At 36.8% G+C, this 23,634-nt stretch overlaps 1 protein-coding gene across 1 annotated transcript in view; it reads right to left on the bottom strand.

Moving 5' to 3' along the window:
• CCDC158 (coiled-coil domain containing 158) overlaps positions 1-23,634 on the bottom strand; it is an 83,559-nt gene that overhangs the window by 15,153 nt on the left and 44,772 nt on the right. The window contains exon 17 of the mRNA XM_060147214.1: positions 8,544-8,701. Within this exon, the coding sequence (XP_060003197.1) occupies positions 8,544-8,701 (158 nt within the window). The remainder of the gene's footprint in view (positions 1-8,543; positions 8,702-23,634) is intronic.

The following is a 23,634-nucleotide window of genomic DNA, read 5'->3' as shown; positions in this document are numbered from 1 at the left end:
GGCATACCATATAAATATCTTCATCTGGTTAAACAGCAGTAAAATGTAAAATAAGCAAAAAAAAAAAAAAATGGTGGGGCTTCCCTGGTGGCACAGTGGTTAAGAATCCGCCTGCCAATGCAGGGGACACAGGTTTGAGCCCTGGTCCGGGAAGATCCCACATGCCGCCAAGCAACTAAGCCCGTGCACCACAACTACTGAGCCTGTGCTCTAGAGCCTGCAAGCCACAACTACTGAGCCCACGCACCACAACTACTGAATCCCGGGCACCTAGAGCCCATGCTCTGAAACAAAGAAAAGCCACCACAATGAGAAGCCCATGCAGCACAACGAAGAGTAGCCCCCGCTCACCGCAACTAGAGTAAGCCTGGGTGCAGCAACAAAGACCCAACGTAGCCAAAAATAAAATAAATAAAATAAGTAAATTTTTAAAAATGCCTGTTGTCTCTTTGGCGGGGCTAATGACAGACTCTGGGAGGGCTCACACCAAGAAGTACTTCCCAGAACTCCTGCTGCCAGTGTCCTTGTCCCCACCATGAGCCACAGCCACCCCCTGCCTCTGCAGGAGGCCCTCCAACTCTAGCAGCTGAAAACACATGTCGACTGAAGAAAACTCACAACCTAAAAGCTGCGAGTTAAGCTGTACTCCGGGATCTTACTGAGGACTCCAGCACAAGCGGTAGCAGCTCAGATATCCTCGAGGAGCTTCTCTGAAGAGGATGTGCAAGAGCAGCTGTGTGTTATAACTGGGAAGAGTCATCTTTGCATTTTTCACTGTTGCTTTCCGTGTGGAGGAGAGGCTCTTGGTGCTCCAGCCAGGCGTCAGGGCTGTGCCACGGAGGTGGGAGAGCCAAGTTCAGGACACTGGTCAACAAGAGACCTCCCAGCTCCATGTAATATCAAACAGCGAAAATCTCCCAGATATCTCCATCTCAACGCCAAGACCCAGCTCCACTCTGTGACCAGCAAGCTACAGTGCTGGACACCCTATGCCAAACAACTAGCAAGACAGGAACACAGCCCCACCCATTAGCAGAGAGGCTGCCTAAAATCATAATAAGGCCACAGACACCCCAAAACACACCACCAGACATGGATCTGCACACCAGAAAGACAAGATCCAGCCTCATCCACCACAACACAGGCACTAGTCCTCTCCACCAGGAAGCCTACACAACCCACTGAACCAACCTTAGCCACTGGGGACAGACACCAAAAACAACGGGAACTATGAACGTGCAGCCTGCAAAAAGGAGACCCAAACACAGTAAGATAAACAAAATGAGAAGACAGAGAACCACACAGCAGATGAAGGAGCAAGGCAGAAACCCACCAGACCTAACAAATGAAGAGGAAATAGGCAGTCTACCTGAAAAAGAATTCAGAATAATGATAGTAAAGATGATCCAAGATCTTGGAATTAGAATGTTGAAAATACAAGAAACGTTTAACAAGGACCTAGAAGAACTAAAGAACAAACAAACAGTGATGAACAACACAATAAATGAAATTAAAAATTCTCTAGAAGGGATCAATAGCAGAATAACTGAGGCAGAAGAACGGATAAGTGACCTGGAAGATAAAATAGTGGAAATAACTACTGCAGAGCAGAATAAAGAAAAAAGAATGAAAAGAATTGAGGACAGTCTCACAGACCTCTGGGATGACATTAAACGCACCAACATTCGAATTATAGGGGTCCCAGAAGAAGAAGAGAAAAAGAAAGGGACTGAGAAAATATTTGAAGAGATTAGAGATGAAAACTTCCTAATATAGGAAAGGAAATAGTTAATCAAGTCCAGGAAGCACAGAGAGTCCCATACAGGATTAATCCAAGGAGAAACACGCCAAGACACATATTAATCAAACTATCAAAAATTAAATACAAAGAACAAATATTAAAAGCAGCAAGGGAAAAACAACAAATAACACATAAGGCAATCCCCATAAGGTTAAGAGCTGATCTTTGAGCAGAAACTCTGCAAGCCAGAAGGGAGTAGCAGGACATATTTAAAGTGATGAAGGAGAAAAACCTACAGCCAAGATTACTCTACCCAGCAAGGATCTCATTCAGATTTGATGGAGAAATTAAAAGCTTTACAGACAAGCAAAAGCTAAGAGAATTCAACACCACCAAACCAGCTTTACAACAAATGCTAAAGGAACTTCTCTAGGCAGGAAACACAAGAGTAGGAAAAGACTTACAATAATAAACCCCAAACAATTAAGAAAATGGTAATAGGAACATACATATTGATAATTACCTTAAATATAAATGGATTAAATGCTCCAACCAAAAGACATAGACTGGCTGAATGGATACAAAAACAAGACCCGTTTACATGCTGTCTACAGAGGCCCACTTCAGACCTAGGGACACATACAGACTGAAAGTGAGGGGATAGAAAAAGATATTCCATGCAATTGGAAATCAAAAGAAAGCTGGAGTAGCAATTCTCATATCAGACAAAACAGACTTTAAAACAAAGACTATTACAAGAGACAAAGAAGGATACTACATAATGATCAAGGGATCGATCCAAGAAGAAGATGTAACAATTGTAAATATTTATGCACCCAACATAGGAGCACCTCAATACATAAGGAAAATACTAAGAGCCAAAAAAGGGGAAATTGACAGTAACACAATCATAGCAGGGGACTTTAACACCCCACTTTCACCAATGCAGAGATCATCCAAAATGAAAATAAACAAGGAAACACAAGCTTTAAATGATACATTAAACAAGATGGACTTAATTGATATTTATAGGACATTCCATCCCAAAACAACAGAATACACATTCTTCTCAAGTGCTCATGGAACATTCTCCAGGATAGATCATATCTTGGGTCACAAATCAAGCCTTGGTAAATTTAAGAAAATTGAAGTCGTATCAAGTATCTTTTCTAACCACAACACTATGAGACTAGATATCAATTACAGGAAAAAGTCTGTAAGAAATACAAACATATGGAGGCTAAACAACACACTACTTAATAACCAAGAGATCACTGAGGAAATCAAAGAGGAAATCAAAAAATACCTAGAAACAAATGACAATGAAAACACAATAACCCAAAACCTATGGGTTGCAGCAAAAGCAGTTCTAAGAGGGAAGTTTATAGCAATACAATCCTACCTTAAGAAACAAGAAACATCTCAAATAAACAACCTAACCTTACACCTAAAGCAATTAGAAAAAGAAGAACAAAAAAAACCCCAAAGTTAGCAGAAGTATAAAGATCAGATCAGAAATAAATGAAAAAGAAATGAAGGAAACGATAGCAAAGATCAATAAAACTAAAAGCTGGTTTTTTGAGAAGATAAACAAAATTGATAAACCATTAGCCAGACTTATCAAGAAAAAAAGGGAGAAGACTCAAATCAATAGAATTAGAAATGAAAAAGGAGAAGTAACAACTGACACTGCAGAGATACAAAGGATAATAAGAGATTACTACAAGCAACTATATGCCAATAAAATGGACAACTGGAAGAAATGGACAAATTCTTAGAAATGCACAGCCTTCCGAGGCTGAGCCAGGAAGAATTAGAAAATATGAACAGACCAATCACAAGCACTGAAATTGAAACTGTGATTAAAAATCTTTCAACAAAGAAAAGCCCAGGACCAGATGTCTTCACAGGCGAATTCTATCAAACATTTAGAGAAGAGCTAACACCTATCCTTCTCAAACTCTTCCAAAATATAGCAGAGGGAGGAACACTCCCAAACTCATTCTACGAGGCCACCATCACTCTGATACCTAAACCAGACAAAGATGTCACAAAGAAAGAAAACTACAGGCCAAGATCACTGATGAACAGAGATGCAAAAATTCTCAACAAAATACTAGCAAACAGAATCCAACAGCACATTAAAAGGATCATACACTATGATCAAGTGGGGTTTATCCCAGGAATGCAAGGATTCTTCAGTATACGCAAATCAATCAACGTGATACACCATATTAACAAATTGAAGGAGAAAAACCACATGATCATCTCAACAGATGCAGAGAAAGCTTTGATAAAATTCAACACCCATTTATGATAAAAACCCTCCGTAAAGTAGGCATAGAGGGAACTTTCCTCAACATAATAAAGGCCATATATGACAAACCCACAGCCAACATTGTCCTCAATGGTGAAAAACTGAAACCATTTCTACTAAGATCAGGAACAAGACAAGGTTGCTAACTCTCACCTCTATTATTCAATGTAGTTTTGGAAGTTTTAGCCACAGCAATCAGAGAAGAAAAAGAAATAAAAGGAATCCAAATCGGAAAAGAAGAAGTAAAGCTGTCACTGTTTGCAGATGATATGATACTATACATAGAGAATCCTGAATAGCCAAAGCAATCTTGAGAAAGAAAAACAGAGCTGGAGGAATCAGACTCCCTGACTTCAGACTATACTGCAAAGCTACAGTAATCAAGACAGTATGGTACTGGCACAAAAACAGAAAGATAGATCAATGGAACAGGATAGAAAGCCCAGAGACAAACCCACACACATATGGTCACCTTATCTTTGATAAAGGAGGCAAGAATATACAGTGGAAAAAAGACAGCCTCTTCAATGAGTGGTGCTGGGAGAACTGGACAGATACATGTAAAGGAATGAAATTAGAACACTCCCTAACACCATACACAAAAATAAACTGAAAATGGATTAAAGACCTAAATGTAAGGCCAGACACCATCCAACTCTTAGAGAAAAACATAGGCAGAAAACTCTATGACATAAATCACAGCAAGATCCTTTTTGACCCACCTCCTACAGAAATGGAAATAAAAACATAAATAAACAAATGGGACCTAATGAAACTTCAAAGCTTTTGCACAGCCAAGGAAACCATAAACAAGACCAAAAGACAACCCTCAGAATGGGACAAAATATTTGCAAATGAAGCAACTGACAAAGGATTAATCTCCAAAACATACAGAAGACCTGAATAGACATTTCTCCAAAGAAGATATACAGATTGCCAACAAACACATGAAAGAATGCTCAACATCATTAATCATTAGAGAGATGCAAATCAAAACTACAATGAGATATCATCTCACACCAGTCAGAATGGCCATCATCAAAAAATCTAGAAACAATAAATGCTGGAGAGGGTGTAGAGAAAAGGGAACCCTCTTGCACTGTTAGTGGGAATGTAAATTGATATAGCCACTATGGAGAACAGTATGGAGGTTCCTTAAAAAACTAAAAATAGAACTATCATACGACCCAGCGATCCCACTGCTGCGCAAATATCCTGAGAAAACCATAATTCAAAAAGGGTCATGTACCAAAATGTTCACTGCAGCTCTATTTACAATAGCCAGGACATGGAAGCAACCTAGGTGTCCATCAACACATGAATGGATAAAGAAGATGTGGCACATATATACAATGGCATATTACTCAGCCATAAAAAGGAACGAAACTGAGTTATTTGTAGTGAGGTGGATGGACCTAGAGATGTCATACAGTGAAGTAAGTCGGAAAGAGAAAAACACATACCATATGCTAACACTTATATATGGAATCTAAAAAAAAAAAAAAAAAAGAAAAAAGAAAAAAAAAGGTGAGAAGAACATAGGGGCAAGATGGGAATAAAGATGCAGACTTACTAGAGAATGGACTTGAGGATATGGGGAGGGGGTAGGGTAAGCTGGGACAAAGTGAGGGAGTGACATGGACATATATACACTACCAAACATAAAATAGCTAGCTAGTGGGAAGCAGCCGCATAGCAGAGGGAGATCAGCTCAGTGCTTTGTGAACACCTAGAGGGGTGGGATAGGGAGGGTGGGAGGGAGGGAGGGAGATGCAAGAGGGAAGAGATATGGGGACATATGTATATGTATAACTGATTCACTTTGTTATAAAGCAGAAACTAACACACCATTGTAAAGCAATTATACTCTTATAAAGGTGTTTTAAAAAAATGCCTATTAAGTTAATTTCTAGAAAGTAAATTACTTTAGTACATTTCACCAAAATCCTTTTTGGTTTCAGTTAAACACTATCACAACTTTCCATCAATTCTCATGTGAACTGTCCAGACTTCCCAAATTACCTGGTCACATGTAAAATTCCTGGACAATTAATTAGATTCAGAATCTCAGATTCCTCTCACCTATGGCATATCTCTAATCTGAGGCTTGATTCAGTAATGCAATTTCTTATTCTATCATCTCTGTATAGATAAATGTAACCCTCAGTTAATTATACAAAGAATAATTTCTAGATTCCATGTATTTTTAGAATAATCAATTGCTTCTATGTATTTAACTCTTCTTTAAGGCACAACAGTAGAATTTAGGCCTCCAAGCAAATTTTGCAAAGTGCTACCCCTGGAATTTGTCAATTTAGAAATGTTTTTGTTCCTGAACCCTTAAAAGCTTGAGGCTGAGTTCTGGCTTTGGTGCCAAAGCCTAAAATGACAAGGTCATTTGTAGGATTACAGCAAATTAACATAAACTCTCTAACGGCAGGGGCTAAATATATTCATGTTGAATACAGTTCAATGTAGTCAAGCCCATCATTAGTGGCTGAAGTGATGGAAGTTTGATCAGGGAAGTCATGGTAATCTTGTGGAATGATTAGTGCTGGAAGCCAGGGGCTCTAATGTTTACTTCTGACTTTGTCTCTTTGCCTCATAGGAGGAGGCAACTTAAGCTGTCTAAATGTAATCATCTGTCAAATGAGCTTAATAATACTGCCCTGGCTTAGAAGGCATATTATAGAGTTATGACAAAAATGAAAGTGCTCTGCTCTTCACAACAGCCAAGACACGGAAATAACCTAACTGTCCATCGACAGACGAATGGATAAAGAAGATGTGGAGGGTGGGAGGGAGGGAGACGCAAGAGGGAAGAGATATGGGAACATATGTATATGTATAACTGATTCACTTTGTTATAAAGCAGAAACTAACATACCATTGTAAAGCAATTATACCCCAATAAAGATGTTAAAAAAAAAAAAAGAAGATGTGGTATATACATACAATGGAATACTACTCAGCCATAAAAAAGAACAAAATAATGCCATTTGTAGCAACATGGATGCAACTAGAGATTATCATACTAAGTGAAGCTAGTCAGAAAGAGAAAGACAAATACCATATGATATCACCTATATGTGGAATCTAACATATGACTCAAATCAATCTACCTATGAAACAGACAGAATCACAGACATATAGAGAACAGACTGGTGGTTGCCAAGCGGGGAGGGAGTGTAGGGGAGGGATGGAGGGGGAGGTTGGGGTTAGCAGATGTAAGCTTTTATATACAGAATGGATAAACAACAAGGTCCTACTGTATAGCACAGAGAACTATATTCAATACCCCATGATAAACCATAATGGAAAGGAATATTAAAAAAAGAATGCATATATGTGTATAACTGAATCACTTTGCTATACAGCAGAAATTAACAACATTGTAAATCAACTACACTTCAATAAAAAAAACTGAGAAAAAATAAAATGCTTGAGAACATTTTAAAAAAATGAAAGTGTCCTGCACATATAAGTATTCTTGGATGGAGTGACAATAGAATGTTTCTAACATGTGATTCAGAGAATGCAATGTTATGCTAGGTAACTGGACTGCTATTAATATTTTACTACTACTATTAATAATATTATTAATAAAAAACAGACAAATCCAATTAATATTTTGCTACCTCAGGTTAATAAACACTAACTGAACATCTTAAGAAAATGGAGATTGTTTATATAAAAGTATTATGTCAGAAAGTATTATTTTGAGATATTTGCCATATAACCAGAAAACAAAATTACAATGGGTTGTTATAATACTATCAACATATAATTAGTATTATAATGCTAAGAATATAGTATATACCATATTAAAATGCTCTAAGCTGATTTAATAATAGCACACATTAAAAATTTTAAACACTTTTGAAAAGACTATGAGGATCTCATTGATTTCTGCAGGTACGTGCAGGCAGTGGCTGGTGGACTGGTTGAATCCTTTTTTGGATCCGACTTTTATTAATTTAAGTCATTGCCTAGACTTAATGCCTAGAGAACCAAAGCTTTCCGATTAGCTTATACCTGGAGAGTTATGCAGTTCTCAGGGTTTGAGCTTTAGCTTCACCATGTGTGGTTGTAGGTAAGTCAACCTTTTGGAAATTGTGTTTTTCTCATTTTTAAAATGGGATAAATAAATCCTGCTCTATCTTGTCTCAAACAGACAGTTGTTGTGACAATCAAATAAGATTATGAATGTGACATCTGTTGGGAACTATAAATTACTGTATGAATGTAACTTTGGGTAACACGTTGCCTTGACTAATTTCTGAGTAGGAAAACTACTATTATTTTCTCTGATGTCAAGGTGTTTTACTTTTGCTAACTCATCCACTTTTGTTTTCCCTGGTAATGTCCAGATACCCCTCAAAGTTACTGAAACTTCAACCCCCCAGAAGTTGTCCCACATAGACACCGTGATCGCCACCCACTGATTAGAGAAGCCTTCCCACTGTCAAGTACACTCAGTCTTACACAGCCACATAGGAGAACCCCAGAGATGGTGCTCTCCCGTCTTCCTCGCTCTTGCCCAGGCGCACGGGTGGCTCCTCGTTGATCACACTTCTCAACTCCTGGAGAAGCTGTTTCAAGTCCCTCGTTGGATCTTCCTTTGTATTAGGTTTCGTAGAGTGCTGAATTAAAACAATTTACAAGACAAGGACACTTTGTTTTTTTCAGATTCAAATGCCATTTCCTACTATAAAATTAATTCAACTGGTAAACAGAAATTACGGAGGAGAAAGAAGAGGAAATAAAAAACCTGTAATCTTACTACTCAGGGATAATCAATAATATTCAATCAATAATCCACACAGTGCTATATCTAATCTATAAACATGTGTATACCTATTTATACATATATATAAACACAGGATCAAACTATACACATCTATTTTTAAATCCTTTTTTATTTTTTAACTTTAACAATGCGGTATGTACATCTTACCATGCCATTAACTATTTACAACTACATCCAGGCAAAATAATTCCAATACTTTTGTTAAGGGCTGAACTAATTTTATAAAGCTACAGAACTTTACAAGTAAGGAACTCTCTAGTGATGAGTCAATCTACCCCCAACACTTTACTGATGAGGAAAGACACATCCAGTATTTTCAAACTGTTAGTTGGAGAATAATATAAAAAAGATTTTCGAAGAGATAGTATTCCTCCATGAATATTTATAATATAAGAAAAAGTACAGAGGTTCCCAATTGGCACAAGAAGAGAGGAAACTGAACATTAGTCAGAAGTTGCCCTGGTGAGCAGGTGGACTTAGTTGGAGGATGTTCATGGCTAGAGAGGCATCAAGCATCATCAAGCTATTTTAGCCAGAAGTGTCTGTCCCAAGGCAGAGTTACACCTGCCACACGGATTGGTTGCTGAAGGATGAACACTGCAAAATTTTTGTTCTTTGGGCATTACTTTTCTAGGGTCCATGTCAACCAAGTGTTGATGTTACTGGTATAACCCTCACATTCCCCTCCCCTTCCTACCACCACTGATAAACCACATAAAATATCCAGCTGAAGATGTCAAGAGTTCTAACTGAATGTGTGGTAATTATGATCTTTCCAGTTTACTGATGGTCACCTTACCTAGAAATTACATGATGAGTTCAGAATTTCATAAATTAGACTCCATTAAATTATGAAATTTGATTTCATTAAGTTAAAATATATGAAGATGTGAACCATTTTTTTTGTTTGTTTGTTTTTGTTTGTTTTTTGTTTTTGTTTTTTTGTGGTACATGGGCCTCTCACTATTGTGGCCTCTCCCGTTGCGGAGCACAGGCTCTGGACGCACAGGCTCAGCGGCCATGGCTCACGGGCCTAGCCGCTCCACGGCATGTGGGATCTTCCCGGACCAGGGCACGAACCTGTGTCCTCTGCATTGGCAGGCGGACTCTCAACCACTGCGCCACCAGGGAAGCCCTGAACCATTTTTAATAGACGTTATTTTTGAGAGCAGTTTTAGGTTCACAGCAAAAATGAGTATTAGGTACAGAGATTTCCCATATACCCGCTGATCGCACACATGCTGAACAAGTTTCTTAATCATAAATAAAAGCATTTGTCTCTAAGCAGATCCAATTTCACCAAACAAACACTGGCTTTGTTCCTGTCCTAGCCCTGGTGGACATCATATCTAATGTGGAATAAAACTTCAAAAACCAGGGCTTCCCTGGTGGCGCAGTGGTTGGGAGTCTGCCTGCCAATGCAGGGGACAAGGGTTCGTGCCCCGGTCCGGGAAGATCCCACGTGCCACGGAGAGGCTGGGCCCGTGAGTCATGGCCACTGAGCCTGCACGTCTGGAGCCTGTGTTCCACAACGGGAGAGGCCACAACAGTGAGAGGCCCGCATACTGCAAAAAAAAAAAACAAAAACAAACTTCAAAAACCTTATTCTATTGCAATATTCAGTCACTTTAGTTCTAACCTTGAAATATCAATATAACACCTGGACCTTCATATCTTCTGCCCACTAGAAAGTTTACTTAATAAGCTTTGTCATTAAAAATTTTAAGCCCTTGACATTTATTATAACTTATCAGTATAATAACATACAAACATGTAAATATGCTTCCTTCCCCACTCCCAGGATCATGACACTCATGTTCTTTGAGAGTAACTGGTGCTTTACAAAACATACAAGGTTGAAAAGTATTCAATTAACATTAACTTAACAATTAATCATAATCAGCCCTATGATATTCTCTTATTGTGATTTTATCCTAATACTCTTTAAAACTTTTAAAATTTGTGTTGTTCCTCCAATTAAAATGTAAGTTTCATAGAGGCAAGGACTGGTTTGACCATCTCTGCCTTTATACACTGCATTTCAAATAACCCATACTTTGCTTGTATATAAAATCACAAAAATATAAAGTTGGAAGGGTCTTTAAGATCATTTAATTCTAGTCCAATCTCCAGTCAGAAGTGATGATGAATTTTCTCTACGGCATCCCAGCAATATACTTATCTGGCATTTACTTGATCACCAAAAACCAAGGAAGGCAGTTTAATTTTCATATAGCTTTAATCCTTTGCAAGAAAGGCTTAAATTGAATCTCCTCCATACAACTTCCATCCCTGGTCATAGTTTTATCTCCTAGTGTTATGAGGGAACAATTTAACACGATAACCTTTTAGAAATGGATACTTATTTTATCATGCCAACCTCCCCTCCCCCACCTACACTTTCTAACACACTCTCCAGGCTAGATCTTCTCAATTCATCTACTCTTTTAAGTAGCATGGTCTCATGATTTCTCACCACTTTGGTTGTGCTTCTTCTTCTTCTTTTTTTTTTTTTTTGGCGGTACCCGGGCCTCTCACTGTGGTGGCCTCTCCAGTTGCGGAGCACAGGCTCCGGACGCGCAGGCTCAGCGGCCATGGCTCACGGGCCCAGCTGCTCCGCGGCATGTGGGATCTTCCCGGACCGGGGCACGAACCCGTGTCCCCTGCATTGGCAGGCAGACTCTCAACCACTGCGCCACCAGGGAAGCCCGGTTGTGCTTCTTTTTAACAGACTCTGGTTAATCAATGATTCTCTTAAATGCTCATGCCCAGAAATGAAATAGAGAAATCAAGGAGAATCTGACCAGAGCAGAAGGGAGGAGAACTGTCTCCTTCCTTGATCTGGGTGCTATCCTTAAAACCTTTTTTGGCTGCAACATAATACTGCTGACTCAGACTGAGTAGGCAGTCAGCTGAGGCTCCCCAGGTCTTTTCCACACGTTATTGATAATACACATCTTCCATGTCCTGTAATTTGCATTTCTGTGTATTTAGTACCAAGTTCAAGACTATATCTGTCCCAGTCAAACTTTCTCTCATAGATGTGGCTCATCATTTCAACTGTCAAGATAAGTTGATAGAGGCACTTTTTATCAAATGTTTACCATGTACCAAGTACTCAATATATTATCTCATTTAAACTTTAATCTTCAAACCACCCAATAAGGTAGAAATCATCATTTCCATTTTAGAAATGAGAAAACTGAGGCACAGAGAGATTAAACAACTTGCTCAAAATCACACAAGGGGTAAATGGCACAACTGGGATAAAAAAACATCATCTGCTTGTCTTCAAAGTCCATGATCTGTCCAATGTGATACACTGACTAATTCTCACTGGATATATTCATCAGGAAATGTTATCAGTATGTAAGGGGCTGTCCAAATTTAGGATCATAAAATCACAAAATTGTAGAACATGGACAAGTATTAAATCATATAGCTGAACACCTGAGCTCACCATACTTACAGTCTGGTTATTACTAAAAGTAATTCACAAATCACATGAAGGCAACTACTCTACAAACTCAGAGGCATTAAACAAGAATTGATTTATCAGTCAAATGTACCCTGGGAATCTTTAAAACTACTAAAGAGATAGTAACACAAATGCCAGTACCACTTCCTAACCCATTCTGGAGGTGATAGGGAATAGAGAGGCAGTGTGGTACCAGTGGAAGACAGCACAGGCTTTTAAATCATGGCCACTACCATTCTCTGGCTATGTGATGTAGAACAAGTTACCTTTCACACTCCAACAGACTTTGCAGGATATCTGTTATGTGCCAGACACTCTTAGGAACTAATGTAAAATGACAAATATAACTGGTCCTTGCTTGCAGAGACCATACAGATTAATATGGGAGGCAAATGCATAAACAGATCATTTCATTATAACAAGGGAAATGCTTCTTTTAATCTCCATCTCCTAATCTGTAAAAATGAGGAAAATAACTCTTACTTTATAAGGATGGCATAAGGAATGAGAAGCATTTAATGTATACAGTGGAAGTATTCGGTAAAGGCTGGTTTCCACTTCCTTCTCCCTTTAGCATAGAAACACATGAAGTATTTTATATGCTTCATATTTACTGATCTAGAATGAACAGAAAGGTAATAAGACTTAAAGTATTATAATGTGTTAGTACTAGGATAGAGCCACTAAGAAGATGTCATAAGGGTTAACTGTGCATTCTAGTTACTTATGCTCTCCCTTGATATAAGTAGAGACATTATCTTTCTTTTCTTTTTTCTTCACTCCCTTCCTTTATAAACCAATATCCTATTGTTAGACAGTTGTATTATTTCCATTTTTGGCTATTATAAATAATACTTCAGTGAATATCTTCATGCATTTACCTTTGTGCCTATCTCTCATTATTTTATCAAGATCAATGTCTAGAGATGGTATTACTGAATCAAAGGGAATTTTAGGACTTCTGATAACTATTATCTAGAAAAGTCATAACAGTCCAATCCAATATGCAAGGAGCTTAGAAGTCACCAATTCTTTCCTCACAAGAAAAAAGCTTAACAAACTGATAATCATCAACTCCCCTTAGATCCATCAGAGAACTGAGGACACAGGCCAAACTGCTACTCTCAAAACTGGAGGCAAATATACAGAATTATAACTTACTGGAGCAGAAGTCCAGGAGCAGAGATCCTCCACTGAAGCCAGTAAAGGGTAGAAAAACTTAAATTGATGAAGTGTTAGAGGCTCAGTGTGAACAAGCTTAAGAATTAAAAACTCCAAGTTAGGGCCACCACATTTTTGTAAGCTTTACCTCCAGGAGCCCCATCAGTTCTCAGAATGAAGACTGGAGAAAAATCCCCTTGTGTTTCCTGACAGGAGTAAGGGAAAAGTAACTATCTTGAAATATGCTCAGAGCCTTCTGTTCTTCTTAACAAATCCAGCCCTCAAGGGACACTTGATATCAAACCAGAGGTGAAACATCTTGGGTTTTACAAGAGCCTGATCAACCTGAGGGAAGGGAAATACCCAACTCAACTCCTCCTAGCCTTCCTGTCTTACCTAAAGATGATAGTGGTGGTGGGGTAACAAAACTGAGAACTTGGGAGAGTCCCACCCAAGGGGCATAGGCTCACTAAAAGACAGATCTAATAACAGGACTATATAGTGTTCCCCACACACACACCTTACCATGACATCAATAAGCCTTCTGTATAATAATGAGACTACAACATAAATAACTGCATGTCAAAGGCCTTAAGAGAAAGTCTCTAGGGAAACCCAAAGACAAGAGGGGAAACAAAAACAAGGACACCTGAGAAAATTTTAGCCTCTGACACCTACAGCTACAGCAAGCAGTAAACACAGCCCAACTCCTAGCAAAAAAAACACAAAACCACACACTAAAGGTCTGTTTATCTTGGTTTTTTTAATCCAGTACATCATGTCCAGCTTTCAACAAAAAAGTACAAGGCATACTAAAAGACAAAAAAACACAGTTTGAAGAGACAGAGCAAGCATCAGAACCAGACTCAAATACGGCAGATATTTTAGAATTATCAGACTAGGAATTTAAAATAACTATGATTAATATACTAAAGGTTCTAATGGAAAAAGTGGATGACTTGTAAGAACAGATGGGTAATGTAAGCAGAAAGATTAAAATTCTGAGATAGAATCAGAAGGAAATGCTAGAAAGAAAAAACATTGTAAAGAAATGAAAAGGCCTTTGTTGGACTTATCAGTAGGCTGGACATGCCTAATAAAAGAAACAATGAGCTTCAAGATATGTCAATGGAAACTTCTAAAGCTGAAATACAAAGAGAAAAAAGCATGAAAAAGATAGAACAGAAAATAGAACTGTGGGACAACTATAAAGGTGTAACATCCATAATGGGGATACCAGAAGGAGAAGAAAGAGAGAAAGGAACAGAAGAAATACTTGAAGTGATAATAGTTGAGAATTTTCCAAGATTACTGACAGATACCAAGCCACAGATCCAGGAAGCTAAGAGAACATGCCAAGCAGTATAAACACCAAAAAAAAATCTATGCATAAGTATATTATATTTGAACTGCAGAAAATCAAAAAAAAGAAAGATTTTAAAGAAGCCAGAAGAAAAAAACACCTTACCTATAGAATAGCAAGGATAAAAATTACATCAGACTTTTCTTCAAATCATGTATGCATGCGAAAAGAGAGTTGAGTGAAATATCTAAAGTATTGAGAGAAAAACACCTACCAACCTAGAATTATGAACCCTGCAAAATTATCCTTCAAAAGTGAAGGAGAAATAACAACTTTCTCAAACAAAAATTGAGGGAATTTTTTGCCAGTAGACTTGCTTTGCAGGAAATGTTAAAAGTCCTTTAGAGAGAAGGAAAATTATAAGGTCAGCAACCCAGAACTACATAAAGAAAGGAAGAGCATTAAAGGAGGAATAAGTGAAAGTAAAGAACAAAACTTTTTCTTAATTGCTCTAACAGAAGTTTGTTCAAACAATAATAGCAATAATGTATTCAATTAGGTACGTACATCATATATATTAATAAAGTATATAATATAATATACATTATGATATGTATTACTAATATATGCTTATGTATAAGTGAAATGAATGACAACAATGATACAAGGGGCAGGAGAGAGGAATTAGTACTATTTTGTTGTTAGCAGGTACTTGTACTACCCATGACACAGTATAGTGTTATATGAAAGTGAACCTGGATTATCTGTAAATGTATATTGCAAACTCTAGGAAAACCACTAAAAAAAGCAGAAAAAAACCCCATAATTGATGTGCAAAAGGAGAGAAAAATAAAATCTTACAAAATGCTCAATTTAAAAAAAAAAAGCAGGAAAAGAGTGAAAGACAAAAATAGGAAAGAAAACAAAGGCAATGACAAAAAACAGTAACAAATATGATACATATTAATCCAGCTATATAAATAATCACTTTAAATGTTAATGGTCTAAATATACCAATTAAAAAACAGAGATTGTCAGCGTGCATCAAAAAAAATAAGACCCAAATATTGTCTACAATAAACCCACTTCAAATATAAAAGCACATATAGATTAAGAGTAAAGAGATGATGGACTTCCCTGGTGGTGCACTGGTTAAGAATCCGCCTGCCAATGCAGGGGACACAGGTTCGAGCCCTGGTCTGGGAAGATCCCACATGCCATGGAGAAACTAAGCCCGTGCACCACAACTACTGAGCCTGTGCTCTAGAGCCCTCGAGCCATAAATACTGAGACCACGTGCCATAAATACTGAGCCCGCGTGCCACAACTACTGAAGCCCATGTGCCAAGAGCCCATGCTCTGCAACAAGAGAAGCCACCGCAATGAGAAGCCCACGTGCCGCAACAAGCAGTAGCCCCCACTCACCGCAACTAGAGAAAGCCCGCATGCAGCAATGAAGACCCAATGCAGCCAAAAATAAAAAACAAAAAACAATTTAAAAAAAAGCAAAGAGATTAAGAAAGTTACACCATGCTAACACTAATTTTAAAAAATCGGGGGACTTCTCTGGCGGTCCAGTAATTGGGACTTCACCTTCCAGTGCAGGGGGTGTGGGTTCGATCCCTGGTCAGGGAGCTAAGATCTCACATGCCTTGTGGTCAAAAAACCAAAAAAACATAAAAAACAAGCAATATTGTAACAAATTCTTTAAAAGACTTTAAAAATGGTCCTCATTTAAAAAAAAGTTGGAGTAGCATTAATTTCAGACAGAGCAGACTTTAGAGCAAGGAAAGCGATCAGGGATAAAGAAGGGCATTACATAATGATAAACAGGTCAATTTTCTTAGAAGGTATAACAATCCTTAATGTGTATGCACTTAACAGTGGAACATCAAAATATGTGAGGCAAAACCTGACAGAACTGCATGGAGAAATAGATGAATTCACAATTAGTTGGCGACTTTAATAACCTTCTTTCAAAAATGGAAACATTCAGCAGGCAGAAATGCAGTAAGGATACAGTTGAACTTAACAACACCATCAACCAACTGGATATAATTGATACCTAAAGACTAATTCATCTAAAAACAGCAGAATACATATTCTTCTCAAATTTACATGGAACATTCACCAAGATATGAATTTGGGGCCATAAAACACACCTTAACAATTATTAAAGAATAAAAACCATACAATGTCTACTCTAGGAACACAATAGAACTGAATTTGAAATCAGTAACAGAAGGACAGCTGGAAAATCCCCAAATAATTGAAGATTAAACAGCACAGTCCTAAATAACACATGTGTCAAAGAAGGTATATCAAGAAAAATTTTAAAATAGTTAGAATGAAATGAAAATGAAAATAAAACTTACCAAAATGTGTGTGATATAGCAAAAGTGGGGCTTAGAGGGAAATGTATAGCACTGAATGCACATATTAGAAAAAAAGAAAGATCTAAAACCAATAATCTAAGCTTCTTTGGGAATTTAGGGGAAAAAAGAGCAAATTAGATCCAAAGCAAGCAAAGAAAATACAAATAAAATTTAAAGCTGAAATCAATGGAATTAAAAAGAGGAAACCAATAGAGATAATCAATGACCCAAAAGCAGGTTCTTAAACCTGCTTTTTATTAAAGATCAATAAAATTAGTAAGTCTCTAGCCAGGCTAACTAAGAAAAAAAGAGAGGATACAAAAATTTCTATCAGAAAGAGGTGACATCACCACAGATCCCATGGACATTAAAAACATAATAAAGGAATATTATGAACAACTCTGTACCCACAAATGTGATAACCTAGATAAAATGGACCAATTCCCTGAAAGACATAATCTGTCAGAACTTACATAAGAAGAAATAGAGAATCTGAATAGGCCTATATCTATTAAAGAAATTAAATCAATAATTAATAACCTTTCAAAACAGAAAGCACCAGGCCTAAATGGGTTTACTGCTGAACTCTAACAAACATTTAAGGGAAAGATTATACCAACTCTCTACAATCTCTTCCAGAAAATAGATGTAGACAGAATATTTCAAGTCATTCTATGAGACCAGCATTACCCTGATACCAAAACCAAAAACACTAGAAGAAAAGAAAACTATAGACTAATATCTCTCATGAACATATGTATAAAAATATTCAACAAAATATTACTAAGTATAATACAACAATCTATTTTAAGAACTACACCCCACAATCAAGTGGGAATTATCCCAGTTGTATAAAGCTAGTTCAATATTCAAAAACCAATTAATATAATCTATCACCATCAACAGGCTAGAGGAAAAATCGCATGATTAAATTAATAGATGCAGAAAATGTCTGACAAAATCCAACATCCACCCATGATAAAGTATCTCAGCAAAAGGCCATTTACAACCAACCCACAGCCAACATAATACTCAACAGTGAAAAGCTGAATGCCTTCCCACTAAATTCAGTAACAAGACAAGGATGTCCACTCTTGCTGCTTCCATTTAACACAGTAGTGGAAGTCCTAGCCACAGCTATCAGACAAGAAAAAGAAATAAAAAGTGTCCAAATTGGAAGGGAAGTGGTAAAACATTTGCAGATGACATGATACTCTATATAGAGAACCCTAAAGTCTCTACCCAAAAACTATTAGAACAAATGAATTCAGCAAGGTTGCAGGATACAAGATTAACATACAGAAATCTGTTCCATTCCTGTACACTAATAATGAAATATCAGAAGGAGAAAGTAAAACAAAATCCCACTTAAAATTGCATCCAAAAATATAAAATACCTAGGAATAAACTTAACCAAGGATGTGAAGGACCTGTACTCTGAAAACTATAAAACACTGATAAAGGAAACTAAAGATGATTCAAAGAAATGGAAAGATATCTCATGCTCTTGGATTGTAAGAAATAATCTTATTAAAATGGCCATACTATCCAAAGCAATCTACAGATTTAACACAATCTTTATCAAAATACCCCATGACATTTTTCACAGAACTAGAACAAATAATCCTAAAATTTATATGGGACCACAAAATTGCCAAAGCAATCCTGAGAAAAAAGAACAAAGCTGGAGGTATAACCCTCCCAGACTTCAGACTATCCTATAAAGCTACAGTAATCAAAATAGTGTAGTACTGGCACAAAAACAAACACATAGATCAATGGAACAGAATGGAGAGCCCAGAAATGAACCCAGGCACCTTCAGTCAATTAATCTATGACAAAGGAGGCAAGAATATACAGTGGAGAAAAGACAGTTTCTTCAATAAGTGATGCTGGGAAAACTGGATAGTCACATGTAGAACAATGAGATTAGAATATTTCCTCACACCATATACAAAAATAAACTCAAAATGGTTTGAAGACCTAAACGTAAAACCTGAAACAATAAAACTCCCATAAGAGAACACAGGTGGAACATTCTTTGACATATTTTCTTGTATCAGTCTCCTAACGCAAAAGAAATAAAAGCAAAAATAAACAAATGGGACCTAATTAAATTTAAAAGTTTTTGAACAGCAGAGGAAACTTTCCATCAACAAAATGAAAAGACTACTTACAGAGTGGGAGAACATATTTGCAAATTATGTGACTGACAAGGGGTTAATATCCAAAATACACAAACAGAGCATATAACTCAATATCAAACAAACAAACAATCCAATCAAAAAAATGAGCAGAAGTCTTGAATAGATATTTTTCCAAAGAAGACATACAGATGGCTAACAGGCAAATGGAAAGATGCTCAACATCACTAATTATTAGAGAAATACAAATCAAAGCCACAAAGAGGTATCACCTCATACCTGTCAGAATGGCTATCATCAAAAAGTCTGCAAATAGAGAATTCCCTGGTGGTCCAGGGTTAGCACTTGCTGCTTTCACTGCGGGCCCAGATTCAATCCCTGGTTGGGAAACTAAGATCCTGAAAGCCATGCAGTGCAGCCAAAAAAAAAAAAAAGTCTACAAAAACAAATGTTGGCAAGGATGTGGAGAAAAGGGAACTCTCATACACTGTTGGTGGGAACATAAATTGGTGCAGCCACTATGGATAACAATATGAAGGTTCTTTAAAAAACCAAAAATTGAACTACGATATGATCCAGTAATTCCACTCCTGGGTAAATATCCAGAAAAAAACAAAAACACTAATTTGAAAAGATACAGGCACCCCAATGCTCACAGCAAGTAATATTTACAATAGCCAAGACATGGAAGCAACCCAAGTGCCTATGAACAGACAACTGGATTAAGAAGATGTGACGCATATATATACACACACACACACATACACACACACACACAATGGATACTACTCAGCCATAAAAAGGAATTGTAATACTGCCAGTTGCAGCAATGTGGATGGACATAGAGAACATTATGTTTAGTGAAATAAGTCAGACAGAGAAATTGTTTAGATTCCACATAAGATATCACTTATATGTGAAATCTAAAAATATAATACAAATGAATATATATGCAGAACAGAAAAAGAGTCACAGATATAGAAAACAAACTTGTGGTTACCAAAGAGGAGAGGGATGGGGAAGGGACAAATCACGGGTATGAGATTAACTACTATATATAAAATAGATAAGCAACAAGGATATACTGTATAGCAGAGGGAATTATACCCATTATCTTATAACAACCTATAATGGAATATGATCTTCAAAAATACTGAATCACTATGCTGTACATCTGAAAGTAACACAATATTGTAAATCAACTATATTTCAATTAAAAAATAATTATTTATAGTCTTGAAAGGGGAAAAACCTCTCAGTAAACTAGGAATAGTGGGAAACTTCTTCAATTTGATAAAGAACACCTACAAAAACCCTACAGTTAACAACACACTTAATGGGGAGAAGCTAGATACTATCTTGCTAACGTCAAAAACTAGGCAAGGGTCTTCCCTGGTGGCGCAGTGGTTGAGAGTCCGCCTGCTGATGCAGGGGACGCAGGTTCGTAACCCGGTCCGGGAAGATCCCACATGCCGTGGAGCGGCTGGTCCCGTGAGCCATGGCCGCTGAGCCTGCACGTCCGGAGCATGTGCTCCACAACGGGAGAGGCCACAGCAGTGAGAGGCCCGCATACCGAAAAAAAAAAAAAAAAAAACTAGGCAAGAATGTCCCTTCTCATCACTTCTGTTCAACATCATATTGGAAGTCATAGTTAATGAAATAAAAAGAACAAAAAGGAAAAAAAAGGTGTACAGATTTGCAAAGGAAGAAATGACTGTCTTTCTTCACAAATGACATGATTCACTATGTAGAAAATCCCAAAGAATCAACAACAGTAACAAAAAAACTCCCGGAACAAATAAGAGATTATTGCAAGGTGTCAGGAAACAAGGTTAATATACAAAAGTCAATTGCTGTATAAGAGCAATGAACAATTGGATTTTAAAATTAAAAACACAATACCATTCACATTAATACCAAAGATATAGAATTCTTAGGTATAAGTCTAACAAAATATGTACAAGATCTACATGAGTAACACTAAAAAATTCTGATGTAAGAAATCAAAGAGCTAAATAAATGGAGAGATATTCCATATTCATGGATAAGAAGACCCAATATTGTTAAGATATCAGTTTTTTCCAACCTGATTTATGAATTAAATACAATCTTAATCAAAACCCCAATAATTCTTTAAATTTTGTTGATACTGACAAACTGATTTTAATGTTTATATGGGAAGGCAAAAACCCCAGAAGAGCTAAGACAATAGTGAAGGTGAACAAAGTTGGAGAATTGACACTATCCAAGTTCAAGATTTACTGTAATAAGACAGTGTGGTACTGGTAAAAGAACAGACAAATAGACTGATGGAACAGAATAAAATAAAGATCCCAGAAACAGTCCCACACAAATATAGCCAACTGATCTTCAACAAAAGAGCAAAGGTAATTCAATAGAGAAAGGGCACTATTTTCAACTAGTGGTGCTGGAAAAACTTGACATCCACATGCAGAAAAAAATGAATCTAGATGCAGACCTTATATCCTCCACAAAAATTAACTCAAAGTGAATCACAGACCTAAATGTAAAATTCCAGACTATAAAACTCCTAGAGGATAATATAGGAGAAAAGTTAGATGACCTTAGGTTTAGTGATGACTTTTTAGATACAACATCAAAAGCATGATCCATGAAAGAAAAATATCAGTAAATTGTACTTTATTAACTTTAAAAACTTTTCTTTGTGAAAGATAATGTTTAAAAAATGGAAATATAAACCACAGACTGGCAGAAAATCTTTTCAAAACAGATAACTGATAAAAGACTGGTAACTAAAATACACCCCAAAAAAGAACCTCTTAAAATTCAACAATAAGAAAAAATTTTAATGCCCATTTAAAAAATGGGTAGAAGTTTGGAACAGACATCTCACCATAGAAAATATGTATATGGTAAATAAACATATGAAAATAGGCTCAACATTGTATTTCATTAAGGAATTTCAAAGTCAAACAACAAGATATCATACTACACCACACTCCTATTAGAATGGCTAAAATCCAAACACTGACAACACCAAATGTTGTCAAGGATGGGGAGCAACAGGAACTCTTATTCACTGCTGGTGAGATTACAAAATGGTACAGCCTCTTTGGAAGACAGTTTCATTGTTTCTTACAAAACTAAACATGCTCTTACTATACAATGCAGCAATCATGCTCTGTAGTATTTACCTAACAGAGTTGAAAACTTATATCTGTGCAAAACCTGCACATAGATGTTTATCTGCACATAGATTTATTCATAATCTGCCAAAACTTGGAAGCAATCAAGATATCCTTCAACAGGTGAATGGATAAACAAACTGTGGTACACCCATACTATGGAATATTATTCAGTGAAAAAGAAATTAGCTACTAAGGGATGAAAAGATATGAAGGAATCTTGCAAGCATATTGCTAAGTGAAAGAAGCCAATGTGAAAAGACTATATACTATATGATTCCAATTATATGATATTCTGGAAAAGACAAAACTACAAAGAGAGTAAAAAGATCACTGGTTGCCAGGGGTTCAGGGGAAGGGGGGGAAGAGATGAACAGGTGAAACACAGGGCATTTTTAGAGCAGTGAAACTATTTTGTATAATACTATAATGGTCGATATATACCATCATATATATGTCAAAACCCACAGAACGTACAATACAAGGAGTGAACCCCAATGTAAATTATAGACTTTAGTTAATAATAATGTATCAATACTGGCTTATCAATTGTAACAAACGTACCACACTAATGCAAGATATTGGTAATAGGAGAAACTGGGGGGACGGGTAGGGCAAAGGGAGTCTATGGGAGCTCTCTAAACTTTCTGCTCAATTCTCTAGTTTCTGCTAAAACTACCCTAAAAAAATAGTCTATTAATTTAAAAAGAAAAAAAAAAGAAACAGTGAACTTTGGAAGCAAAAATGACAAAATCATATCAATTTATATCTTTATCAGTAAGGTATGATACAAGAGTGGCCATTATGCTGCACCCTTCCCGTTACCATTTGACCATTTTATATGCAAAATTGTTAGGTTGTTTTTGCTTTAATATGCAGTAATTATTATTTGTTTATGAGTTTGAACATTTTTCATGTTTATTGACTATATGCATTTCTTATGTGAATTTTGTATCCATATCTTTAGTACACTTTTCTTTTAGAGTATATGCTATCTTCATCTGGGTATGTAAAAACTCTCTATATTATACACATTAACCCTTTATTTATTAGAAATATTTTTCTAGTTTGTGATTTCATTTTGATTTTGTTTATGGTGGTTTTGTGATTTAAGTTTTATTTACTCAAAATAATCAAT

This window comes from Lagenorhynchus albirostris, chromosome 4 (assembly GCF_949774975.1).
Source record: "Lagenorhynchus albirostris chromosome 4, mLagAlb1.1, whole genome shotgun sequence".
In the NCBI taxonomy this organism is placed as follows: Eukaryota; Metazoa; Chordata; class Mammalia; order Artiodactyla; family Delphinidae; genus Lagenorhynchus; species Lagenorhynchus albirostris.
This window is presented reverse-complemented; position numbering and strand designations above follow the sequence as displayed.